This window comes from Bidens hawaiensis, unplaced genomic scaffold (assembly GCF_021521415.1).
Source record: "Bidens hawaiensis isolate Kalapana, Puna unplaced genomic scaffold, B.hawaiensis_p1.1 tig00041357_1, whole genome shotgun sequence".
Taxonomy (NCBI): domain Eukaryota; kingdom Viridiplantae; phylum Streptophyta; class Magnoliopsida; order Asterales; family Asteraceae; genus Bidens; species Bidens hawaiensis.
The window spans coordinates 158,973-170,829 of record NW_027505715.1 but is presented as its reverse complement, the minus strand read 5'-3'; the positions used below and the strand labels follow the sequence as shown (position 1 = coordinate 170,829).

Here is an 11,857-nt window from a genome sequence, read left to right as displayed (position 1 = left end):
GGTTGGTGTTCGGTTTGAGTCGGGTTTCATTCTATTGACCGACCCAAGTGGAAAACCGTTTGATAAGTTTGAAAAACCTAGTTGATACTCACGTTCAAGTCTTCAAAACCCCGAATCCATGTAACACAAGGGCCGTATTTTTCCTAGAACAACCATGCTCAACCAGAAAGTCAGCCAAGGAATCGCCCACATCAGCACGGGCCGTGTTTTGCAAAACACGGTCATGCCTTGCTTCTGGAACAGTCTCTTAAATTTTTCATTTTTCATTATCTTGACTCATTTTGTTCTAATCACTTAGGATGGCTGGGTATGATGATGATTGTGAGGGCTTCAAAGATGTTGACCACCCGTATTTATTATTTATGGGAAACGAACCCGAAAATGTAGAAGCCCGAGAGAAGATAAAATCCATGGCAACAAGAGTAGAAGATCCATTATATTTTTTTAAGTAAAACTTAACCAGCTAGAAAGATACAAGGAAACAGTTTTGGGCCCCTGGAGACGTTTCCTATCTAACAACAGGAAATCGTATCGCGAGATCACCATAGAGTTCCTAGACTCGTAATGAGGCATAAACCTTTGCTTCTAAATGACCCGTTCAATGAAGATATGTTAACTTTTAGGTTAGGAGGAGTATGGTTTAAATTATCTTTGAAAGATTTCCAAGTGAAGTTAGGGATTTACACACATGATGAGACACGGATAGAAATGTGGCTTATAGCGGGCCACAATTTTCCAGGAGAAGAGGGAAAAGAAAGACAAAGGATTGCTGACCTGACTGAGAGAAAAGATGCTTGGAGACTATTGACAGGTGACCCAGAAGCAGTCTAAAACCCGAGTATCTCTAAAGGCACTGACTTATGGGAAGGAACATCCACCGTAATCTCATTCACACCATTACACCATGCACTGAGAATACAGGGGTCGTTAGTCTCAGGGATCTTTAGGCTCTTTATTACATAAAAACAGGGGATTATTGAAACATAGTCTACATGATGTGTAAGATGTGGGAGAAGTGTATGAGAAACACGGACATGAAGTTATTCGGGGGAGGATGGATTGTCAGTCTTTATGAGGCATATGGTATGAACCTTCACGGCACTAAGGCCCCGGATCCGATGCCTCTAGACTTACAGATTTGCATGACGATGGAGATGGTGGTACGGGTACGTGAAACTGGGTAATATCGCATGGTGGATTCCGTGGTAGGATTTGGGATCCAGAGGCCCTAGATGATGAGGATGATGATATGCCGTTAGCTTAGGTATGTCTTACACAATGTCGCCCCGACACACCACATACCGATTATGGTGCATGCCCACCACAGCCTGACCCATACTCCTTTGCGGGCCTGCACCATCTAATTACAACCCGCTTTGACCACCTTGAGGGAGATGTGATATACCTTAGGGAGCGGATGGAAAATCCCCTAGCCACCAGAGGACCAGTAGGTATGGTGTAAGCTCATAGGTCCCACTGCACTTGTGACCACTTGTCACGTCCTAGTTTCAATAAATAAATAAAATATTTCAGGTTATTTTAGTTGTCGTGTCGAGAGACGTTAATTAAATTAATTAAATAATATGTAAAGTATGGGTTGAATTAAGAGAGATTATTGGACTTATGGGTAATTATGGGCCTAAAAGCCTTTGAGCTTTGCCTATTTAAACCCCTAAACCCTAAGCTTATCCTCATCCTCATCATTCCATCATCATTCTTTCCATTCATTGTCACACACTTCCATACACACACAAACCTCCTGTACACACAATCTATTCAAGGTCAAATTATCCAAATCATCTAGGTACTTTTAACATTAAAAGTTCATCTCTATTTCTCATCCCGTTTCTATTATCCAATAACTAACGAACCAAGGCAAGCCGATATAAATGAATTTGTTATAAACAAGGTTCAAGGGAAACTAATAACAATAGCAATAATAAGAAAGTCAATAGCAATAAATACAAAATTATAACAAAGTGCTAAAAGAACATAATCCGGTGACTGATGGAACATGGATCTGAACCAACGAACCGTAAGTGTTCCTTGTTCTCCACGCTAAACACAATAGCCCAACCCATGACCTAGATCTGAGCCTGGCGAGGTAAGGCACGGCTCTGGTGACCTGAAAGTGCAAACGAACCCAATAAAACCCAAATCTTAGTCAGACTTATTTAGCGGGCCATGAATCTGGACCCAACCTGCCCCTGTCATCCGTATTGATCATTAACGGCTCGAGTGCCGGCATAACTTAACCAGATCCAAACCCAACTGAACCCGTGCGACTTTCAATATTCGCATCGCATGACGTGCGAATTTCTCTTCATACAAATTGTTAGGATTCGTATCCCGTGCGAATTTCTCTTCATGCGAATTGTTAGGATTCGCATCACATGCGAATTTATCTTCATGCGAATTGTTTGGATTCGCATCCCGTACGAATCATTGCGAACCTTCCTGCTTCTGATCCGTGGTGGTAAGGCCGGAGTTTCTGGAGCGGAGGCGATGGTGTGATTGTTGTGGGTGGCCGGAAATAGAAGAGTGGTGGCGGTGGTGTGGCCAGAAAGTAAAGAGGGGTGGCGGTGGTTACTCGGCTAAAGATATAAGAAAGAAGGAGAGAAGGTGGGTGAGTGGAGGGGGAGGGTAGGGCTTTTATACCTAGGTTTAGAGGGGTGTTATTGTATAATAATAATAATAATAATAATAATAATAATAATAATAATAATAATAATAATAATAATAAAGCTAAGATAATTATAAATAATAATAATAAAACTTATATGATAAAAGAATTGTGGGGAATGTGAAGGCATGAACGAAACCCAAACCCGAACCCGAGACCCGACTCGTCTAGAAACCGTAAACCGCCTTACGTCAAACCAATGGTTTATGGGACCCGCTCAGAAATGCTTAAGCAAGTTGAGAACATGAGGTAGTAATAAAATAATATCATAATGAATATACATACTAATAACAAATATAGATGAGAGTGCAAACTAATGAGGTCAACTCGTTAATAAATTAAAGTTAACTAATACGAACAGTTTAAGAAGATTACATGTCGGTTCCGTTAACATAAAAGTTAACCTCGTTAACTTAAGAGAATTATTAATAAGCAAATAAATGAAATTAATATGTGTGTATTATTAACAGTTAGTCGAGCTCAGTTGAAGAAGGGAATTACTATTAATTCGGAGAGGAATCGTCTACAAGTGATTTCTAGACCCTTTGTATGTGTTATGTTTTTCGGGGCTGTGTGCATACTACGATGTGTTAGATTAATACACTTACCTTAAATGGTAAGTGTATATTAGATATATGTTTGCGTATGGATGTGAATTATATGGATTGATTAACTAGTATGCACGTAGTTGTTATATTAGTTATGATTAATGGAAGTAGAAAGGAAATGTAACGAAGGTTGAATTGTATGGTACGTTAGAGGGCACCGGGCCCTAATAATAAATGAGGTATGTAGGGACTGGACCCTTATAATATCCAATGTAAGTAGGGACTGGACCCTTATAATATCCAAGGTATGTAGGATGCTGGATCCTCATAAATTCCAGGGTATGTAGGGACTGGACCCTTATAATATCCAAGGTATGTAGGGACCGGACCCTTATAATATTCGAGTTATGTAGTCAATAAGAAGCATGAATATATGTATGTATGTTTGAATGATATATGACTAGTAAATTATTAATACGTATCTTCGGTGGCATATTAGTAAGTAAGTGAATGTAATGTATGTTAATTAACTAGAACTCACTCAGCATAGCTGACTTTTAGTAACGCATGCAAGTAGAATGTGACAAGTTGCTTGATGAGGACACGTGGCAATAATAGGAAGACTGGCATCGTCATGAAGAGGATTCTCGTGCCATTTATGTTTTATGTTTAAGACTAATGTTATTTCTGTTTAAGACAAGTATTTATGCTACGTATGAATGGTTGACCTTATATTCCGCAAAATGTTTTAATTAACTCTGATTTTCCGAATTATGTGAACGAGTAAATCCAACCAGCGTGAAAGTAGGGCACCCGGGTCGAGGGCCTTACACCACTGACCACCCCCGTGACTTTATGGATATTTTCTTGTGTTGACTTGTTATGGTCTGTGTCGGTTGTGTTTGAACAATTTTATTTTCGTTTTCTTCCTACGGTTGTTGTAGAAAATTTATTATTATGTATGGTGCCCATTTTTAGGCTATATGGGTAAATATATACCCATACTTATGTTTATGTCTTTATATTTTGTGTATTATGTTTGTGGTTGTGTTCGTAGATTTTATGCATGTAGGATTTAGTTTAGTGCTAAAACTTCCAAATAGCTTACAAGGAGACAACAAATGGCAAAAATTTCGTCTCAATGAAAAGTCATAATTGATTGTCATGTGTCAAGTGGGTACTAAAAAAGGAAGGGCATAAAAGGAAAAACACATATTTTCTCTAGTCATATGCTAAGCACATTTCAATTCCCCCATCATTTTGAAATGTCTATATGACTCGTAAGGAAGTTAAATTCCTTTTTCGCCTCGTTTCTATTTATTTTAAAATCTTTTCACATTGAGGACAATGTAAGATTTAAGTGTAGGGAGGGGTTTACACTTTTGGGTAAACCATGTCTGAAAAGCAAAATTTTTAAGCAAATTTTTCAAAAATCTGTTTTTGCAGCAATGAAACCATTAGCTTTTTAATATTTTTGACAAACCGGGAAACTAAGAAATAACGAAAACATTTGAGCAAAACTATTCTGCTTTAAAAAGTAATAAAACTAAAAATATGGTTTGTAATATATGAGACTAACTTTATGCAAAATGTGGCGTTTTCACTAAAACCTTTCGTTTGACAATGTTTATGGAAACGGATTGTTGATATTCATCTACTAAAATCGATTATTTACTTGTTAAGTGAGTGCGCAACATAACCTACTTTAAACAACTCTTGGGTGGTTATTACATAAGCTCTATAATTGTCCAAGAGTTGTGCGGATTAATACTTGGCAATGCAACCCTTTAGAACCAAACTAATCTTAATTGGCATTTTATGTATGATATAAATGTTATTTTTACTAAAATGTCAAGGGCAATTCACTTAGTAATTTAAACGATTGTCTCATATTTAAAGTGAGTTATCTTATAAATATTTATTGTAAACCACTTGGTTACATAAAATGATGTTTAATAGATATCATGAAGTTATGTATATCTCTTTCTTTCATTATATGGATTAACATGACCTAGGAATAAGGTGTTAATCCCACCTTTAATACCATAGCAAGCTCACATTACATGTTTATTAACTAATTGTTAAACCAAGTTAAGAGGAATTTGAACCAAGATGATACACTTTTATCCTTGATCTTCTATCTAAAAATATAAAAACCCAAAAATATTGTCTTTTAATATATGTCTTTAATTTTCTTTTAAAAATTTACTTGTCAATCCAAAACCAATATGATATTTACTTACGGTTGAAATAAATACAACAATTTAGTAGTAAAAATCAAATAAGTGTGTTCGTGGATCGATACTTGGTTTTTACCTATACTTTACTACATACACGATAGGTATGCTTGCCTATTTTTGTGTGGTTTAATTAAGATAGTAATCATTTTTATAAATTTAAAGCTATACATTGTGTGAACTAAAACTTTTGAAAAACTTAACACGTTTTCTACACCCAACAAACACACACCAATAGTGATCCTAACTTGGCAAATATTAAATAAATAAACAAATAAAACTAAACTTATAATTTTTGTCAATCTTAGTTGTGTTATTTGTTGTGTAGAGGCCAAATTCTCAATGGTGATACTTATATAAAAATAACGAAAGATGATAATTTAACAGAAAAAATAAACTGCATGATGTAATCGATATAAATAATGAATAATAAGAATAAGAGTTTAGAGATATATGCCATCAGTATTATTAGATATAGGTATTTGCAACGCAGTATTTGTAGATGTAGAAGACATCATAGCGTCATCATTGAAGGACATCGTCTCCTTAAAAACAATAGAAGTCCATAAATATTCATTAAAAATACAATAAAAGTAAAATAAATTCAAACCCGACTGACGTCTTTGTTTGTTGTTAAGTTAGAGGGTGTTATGTTCCGAATTTCATCATTGGCATTTCCTATCTGAAAACATTTATTGGATAATCTATTAAATAATGAATCTTATATTATTAACCATAGATGTGATGATAAAATTATTGAAATAAAGCTATTTGGAACCGATATTACCCGGTTGAAGAAGACATAATTTGACTGGTAAGAGCGCTAAATTTGTTTATGAAATCTATAAAACAAAGATCAAAAGAAAACTAAAAAAACATAAATAAAGTAACACTAATTGCTTTTAAGACTTACATAAAACATAAAAATTAAACAATTGAACTTGTGATCGTATCTCTATGGTATTTTGCTGTTATAAAAAATGGTTTTCTTTATAAAGTATTTTTTTTTAATATATTTGATTGACAAACATATTTTTATTGTTCTGAGAGACGGTTATCTTTATTGCTCTTTGATATTCAGTGACTTTCAATTTAGGTTTTTTAAATTGAATTAGGGTTTCAATTGAAATTTCAAGGTTTACTTATAATTAAAATACGTAAATATGATTACATAATTAAAATTACATGAAAATTGATTTGCGAAGATTGATCAAATAAACCATTTAATAGAATTATAAAGATTGATCGATTGAACCTGTGACGTGAATGTGAAATGAATCGATTGAATCCAATTGAAGCTGCGAATCCGATTGAATCAGTTTAGCTGAGGCAATTGAATTTGTGAATTGGATTACAAAGGTTTGATAGTTACCTGTTTAATTGATTGCTAAGGTTAGAAGCTGTGAATTGGGTGCTGATAAACATATCTATAAATATAAAACAGCAATATTAAATTTAAATTGCAATTAAAATTAAGATAATTAGGAATTGTCATGTGACACTTTGAAGACACTTGGTTAAATATGAAAATAGTTGTTGGAAAACCTATTTTTTAGTGTTTAGGTAGATTTATTATGCCTTACATGCATGTGTTTGTATCGCCAAAGGCTACACTGTAAACAATGACTTTATCTCTTGGAATAGAGGTATAGTTCACGTCTCACCCTTTTTAAATATTACCATAGCTTTGTTACAAGTTGAATTTTATTGTGTATGAACATTTGATTGTTATGATTAATTCAAATACAAATTACGCCTTTGGATTATGTTTTTAATAATTTAACTATAATAACTATTTTAATGTCTTTCATAAGAAATAAATATTAAATATATTAATATACCTGATCGAATCAAATATATGCACTTATTAATATGGACAAATATTTATGTACCCACTTAAACAAATATATTAGTATTATTAGAGCATTTTCATCAGCATTTATATTTTTATAATTACAGAAAAAAATACTATATCAATTTTTTTTAATTAAATAATATTTTTTATAATTTTATCGTTACATTGTCTTTCTCATTCACTCACAATTACTTAAAAAAACATAAAGAATTATAAAATTTGAACAGTGTTACTCCAAATTTACTCGTAAACAAAGGTTTCTCTATATCCTCCATTTACACTACTCTATATAATATAGTGAACCTACCCACAATAATATATAGGTCTTGTTGAGAATGCTCTTATGCATAGTATTATGTCCTCTTTCACACTTATTTCATACATTTATTCTTATACTATGTGTTATGATTTGGTTTGTTAAAATGTTACGTCGTTTATCACGTAAGCTATGAATTTTAATTAATCAACCTAAAAAAAATAAATGTTATAAAAAGATGTTAGTTAACAAAGATATTATATATATATATATATATATATATATACAATAATTTCTTATCGTACATTACGTACGCTACATCCTCACACCATTGATTTCAAAAACAACGCGATGACAATATTGTAAATTCTTTCAATTCGTTTTCATCCCAATTAACCGTTACGATCATTCAACTAATGCCACTGACTCCATTGCAGTCTTCACTTCAATTGAACTCAAAATTTAAAAATTGATTTCAACTGATAGATGTCAAAATGCGTTCCAAATTTGTTCATATGATGAAATCAATGATTAAATCGATGGTCGATTGATGATTTCTTGATGATTACGAGATTATATAAAGTGATTTCAGCATTCAATTTCATGTTACAGATAGTTTAATTTCATATCTGAGCTTGTGAACGTTTAAAGCTTTGTGTAAAACGTTTAATTTCATATATGAGCTCTGATTAGGGTTTTGAACTTCTAAACAGAACTTTAAAAAATTTTTGTTTTGAACTTCTAAACATAACTTCTAAACTTTTTTGTTCTGAATTTCTAAACTTGAACGTTTAAAGGTGTTCGTTTTTTGTCAGAACGTTTAACTTGAATGTTCAAAGGTGTTCGTTTTTTGCCAGAACGTTTAACTTGAACGTTTAAAGGTGTTCGTTTTTTGTCAGAACGTATTACCTAAACATATTAGTTTAAGAAAATTAATTGAGGGGAATTGAACGTATTACTTGAACTTATTGCTTGAACGTATTAGTTTAAGAGTATTAATTGAGGGTAATTGAACGTATTACTTGAAAGTATTAGTTGAATGCATTACTTGAAAGTATTAGAATGTATTACTTGAAAGTATTAATTAAATGTATTACTTGAAAGTATTACTTGAATGTATTAGTTGAATGTACTAGTTTAAGAGTATTAATTAAGGGTAATTGAATATATTACTTGAACGTATTACTTGAAAGTATTAGTTGAATGTATTACTTGAAAGTATTACTTGAATGTATTAGTTGAATGACAACTTTTCAATTGAAGTTGGCTAATAAAGAACTAGACGTTCAATTGATTTGTTACACTCAGAATATTTTTGCCGATCGTAATTTTAATTTGAACGTTTAAAGGTGTTCGTTTTGGTCAGAACGTTTAACTTGAACGTTTAAATGTGTTTTGGTCAGAACATTTTAGTGTCTTCAGTTTTGTTTAGAACGTTTAAATGTGATATTTTGAACCGTAATTAAAGCTCAATTGAGTATAGTATTCTGCAATTTCATAATCGATTGATGAATATAAATCCTTCTACACATCAATTTGATTGATTAAATCATCATTTTATGATCAATTTTGAAGATTCTTGATGTTCAATGACGTTTCATTTTGGTTTTGGTTTTTGACTTTAGAGATTTCATACTTTAAGCTCTGATTAGGGTTTAGAAATTGGATGAGATAGACCGATGAGTTCAGAATTTGGATCAGATTGGATTGTAATCGACGAATTTGATCATGAACTAGTTTGGGTTATTTACGAAACTGCCACCGTGTGTTTTTTGGAAGGTCGCATCGTAACGTACGATAAGATATTATTGTACAATAACCCTCTCTCTCTCTCTCTCTCTATATATATATATACATGATTGGTTGAAATGCAAGTAGACCCCACAAAAGGATCCATCTTCGGCAGATGAGTGGCGCCCTTTCAAAAATTCAAATGTTGTGGTTTGAAGCTAGTTAAATGAATAAACATAAACAAACTTTTTATCAATCGATTAACTTAACATTTAGTTCGTTTAGAGTTTTAGAGATGATTTACAATATAACCACCCATGTTTTACATATCACAAAAGAAATTATTGCTCTTCTAAATCTACCTTGAAAAAAGAAGAAAAAAATGCAAAACTTTGCATAGCAGTTAGCACACCACCATCGCATCACATGCAAGTGTCATCAGAATAATAATGAAATTGAGAAAGCAACCATCTTTTTTGAAACGTCTATTTGTCTTTTATCACAGTTTTAACGAGTTTACAACACGACATCCATACAACAAAACAAGATTTATACATTGCTATGGTACTATATGTTACAAGAATTGTACTTTGATTTGGTTTTTGTCATAAAAAAAAGATCCAAATAACAAGCGAAGATAATTGCCTTCTCATTGCCTATGAATTTACTTTATGGCACAATAATGCATCAAGGAACAACCTTAATACAAACTGGAAATTCCAATTAAATGTACTTGCAGTAAATTATTGTTCCTACCGTAAATTATTGTACTTACAGTCTAACGAGTTTCTTTAAGCGTAAATTTTTTCATCTAAAATCCTTCAATTTTATACTTACAAGAATTTAAACCCACCATCTTTTTAAAAATGACAAGAATCATACCATAAGACCATTAGGTTAACAGTAACGCTGTGGGTGGACTCTTTCTATTTTGCCATACTCCGACATTGTTTATAATTAAAATCATGTTTAAGTTAAGCTTTTAATTAAAAGAAGTCTTATCTTCCTCCATTTAATTGAAGAAATATACGTTTAATTAAATAGATGGTCATACCTATGCGTTTAACCCGTGCCTTACATATTATTAACGCGATTATCATACTTACAACTTGATTACCACCAAGAGATTCAAATTAGTTAAAACAACCTGTCCTTTGAATTACATGATTATACTTACAACTTGATTACCACCAAGAGATTCAAATTAGTTAAAACAACCTGTCCTTTGAATTACATGATTATAAACGTGTACGGATTGAATAATTTTAAGATTGAACAGTTTAAGCACGCGAACACCAAAAGAGCCCTACACTCATATGATGATAGAAAGAACAAAACAACGCCACAAACAAGAAAACATAAATTTACTCATGGTTCAATTTGCTATCATCAAACAACCCACTGAAAAAGAAAATTCATGTTGAATGCTTCTAATTCACTCCAAGGAACAACTTTTAATGCATAAAGATAGGATTTGTGATTCTTTGCACATAAAATCTTGTGACATCCCCACAAACTAAAGCAAGAAAAAGCAAATATGATGATGATTCCTTGAAGGTACAGCCTCCATAGCAAACTTCTTGTGATTCATTCCAAGGTACAACCCTCAATTTCATGAACATAAAAATTGGGGCTTTTTACACAAGAACTCTTTTAACATACCCAGCAATTCAAGACAAGAAAGAATTGTATTCACAAGCAATTACATCAAGACCACAAGAAGCTATCACAAGACCACAATAACAAGAGTTCCCCATGCCCCAAATTCTATATAGCATGCATGTATGCATATATAAATAATAATAGAAAGGAAAGATAAATAAAAAACTCAACCCACAAACACCCAAGTAGCCACAAGATTCAACCCAAACCAAGAATCTTTTCAAGAGTCAAGATTCAACCCAAATCAAGAATCTTTTCAAGAATCAAATCAAGAATCAAGACTTGTGGTTGGTGGGTTTGGATTTGTGCTTGTTGTTGGCTTTAACAGGCTTGCCAAACAAGGCACAACAACCAGAAACCTTTGGGGATGGAGGGTCAATGTTGGACTCAACTTCAACAGCTTTATATGGCTTTGGCTCAGGCTTATGATGCTCAGTTTTCTCTCTTTCTTTATCATCAGCATCTTCTTTTGGCTTCACTGGTTTAAGCTCCCCTGATAATAACTTATCATCCCACACAAGCCCTGAAGAACCTGATCTTCTAAATGATATTTCAGACCTCGGAAGTGCCTCCATTTCTCTCTAGGTTTATGATGTTGTGTTGTTTGTGTGTTTAGAGAGAGAGTGATAAAGGGTGTTTATGGGTTTAAGTAATTAATATGTGGAAGGCAAATGAAGCACAGAGAGAGAAGGTAAGGTTATGAGGTGGAATCTGGTGGGAGTGATCTGAAATTACGATATTGCCCTTAGTGTTGAAGTCGGTATCAGTCTGAATGGTGGAATTAAACGTGTAAAGTTTGAAAGTTTTTAAGAAATGGAGCTGGGTTGAAGTCAAAGGAGCAATGCCAATAATTCAGCACTCTGTTTTGGGCCCCATCTCGGGAGG

General features: G+C 33.2%; 1 protein-coding gene across 1 annotated transcript; it reads right to left on the bottom strand.

Annotated features, from left to right (window-relative positions):
• Positions 1-11,247: 11,247 nt before the first annotated feature.
• Positions 11,248-11,547, bottom strand: LOC143614928 (uncharacterized protein At1g15400-like). The gene has a single exon (XM_077088223.1). It carries the CDS (start codon positions 11,545-11,547, stop codon positions 11,248-11,250), a length of 300 nt encoding a protein of 99 aa, XP_076944338.1.
• Between the last annotated feature and the right edge of the window lie 310 nt (positions 11,548-11,857).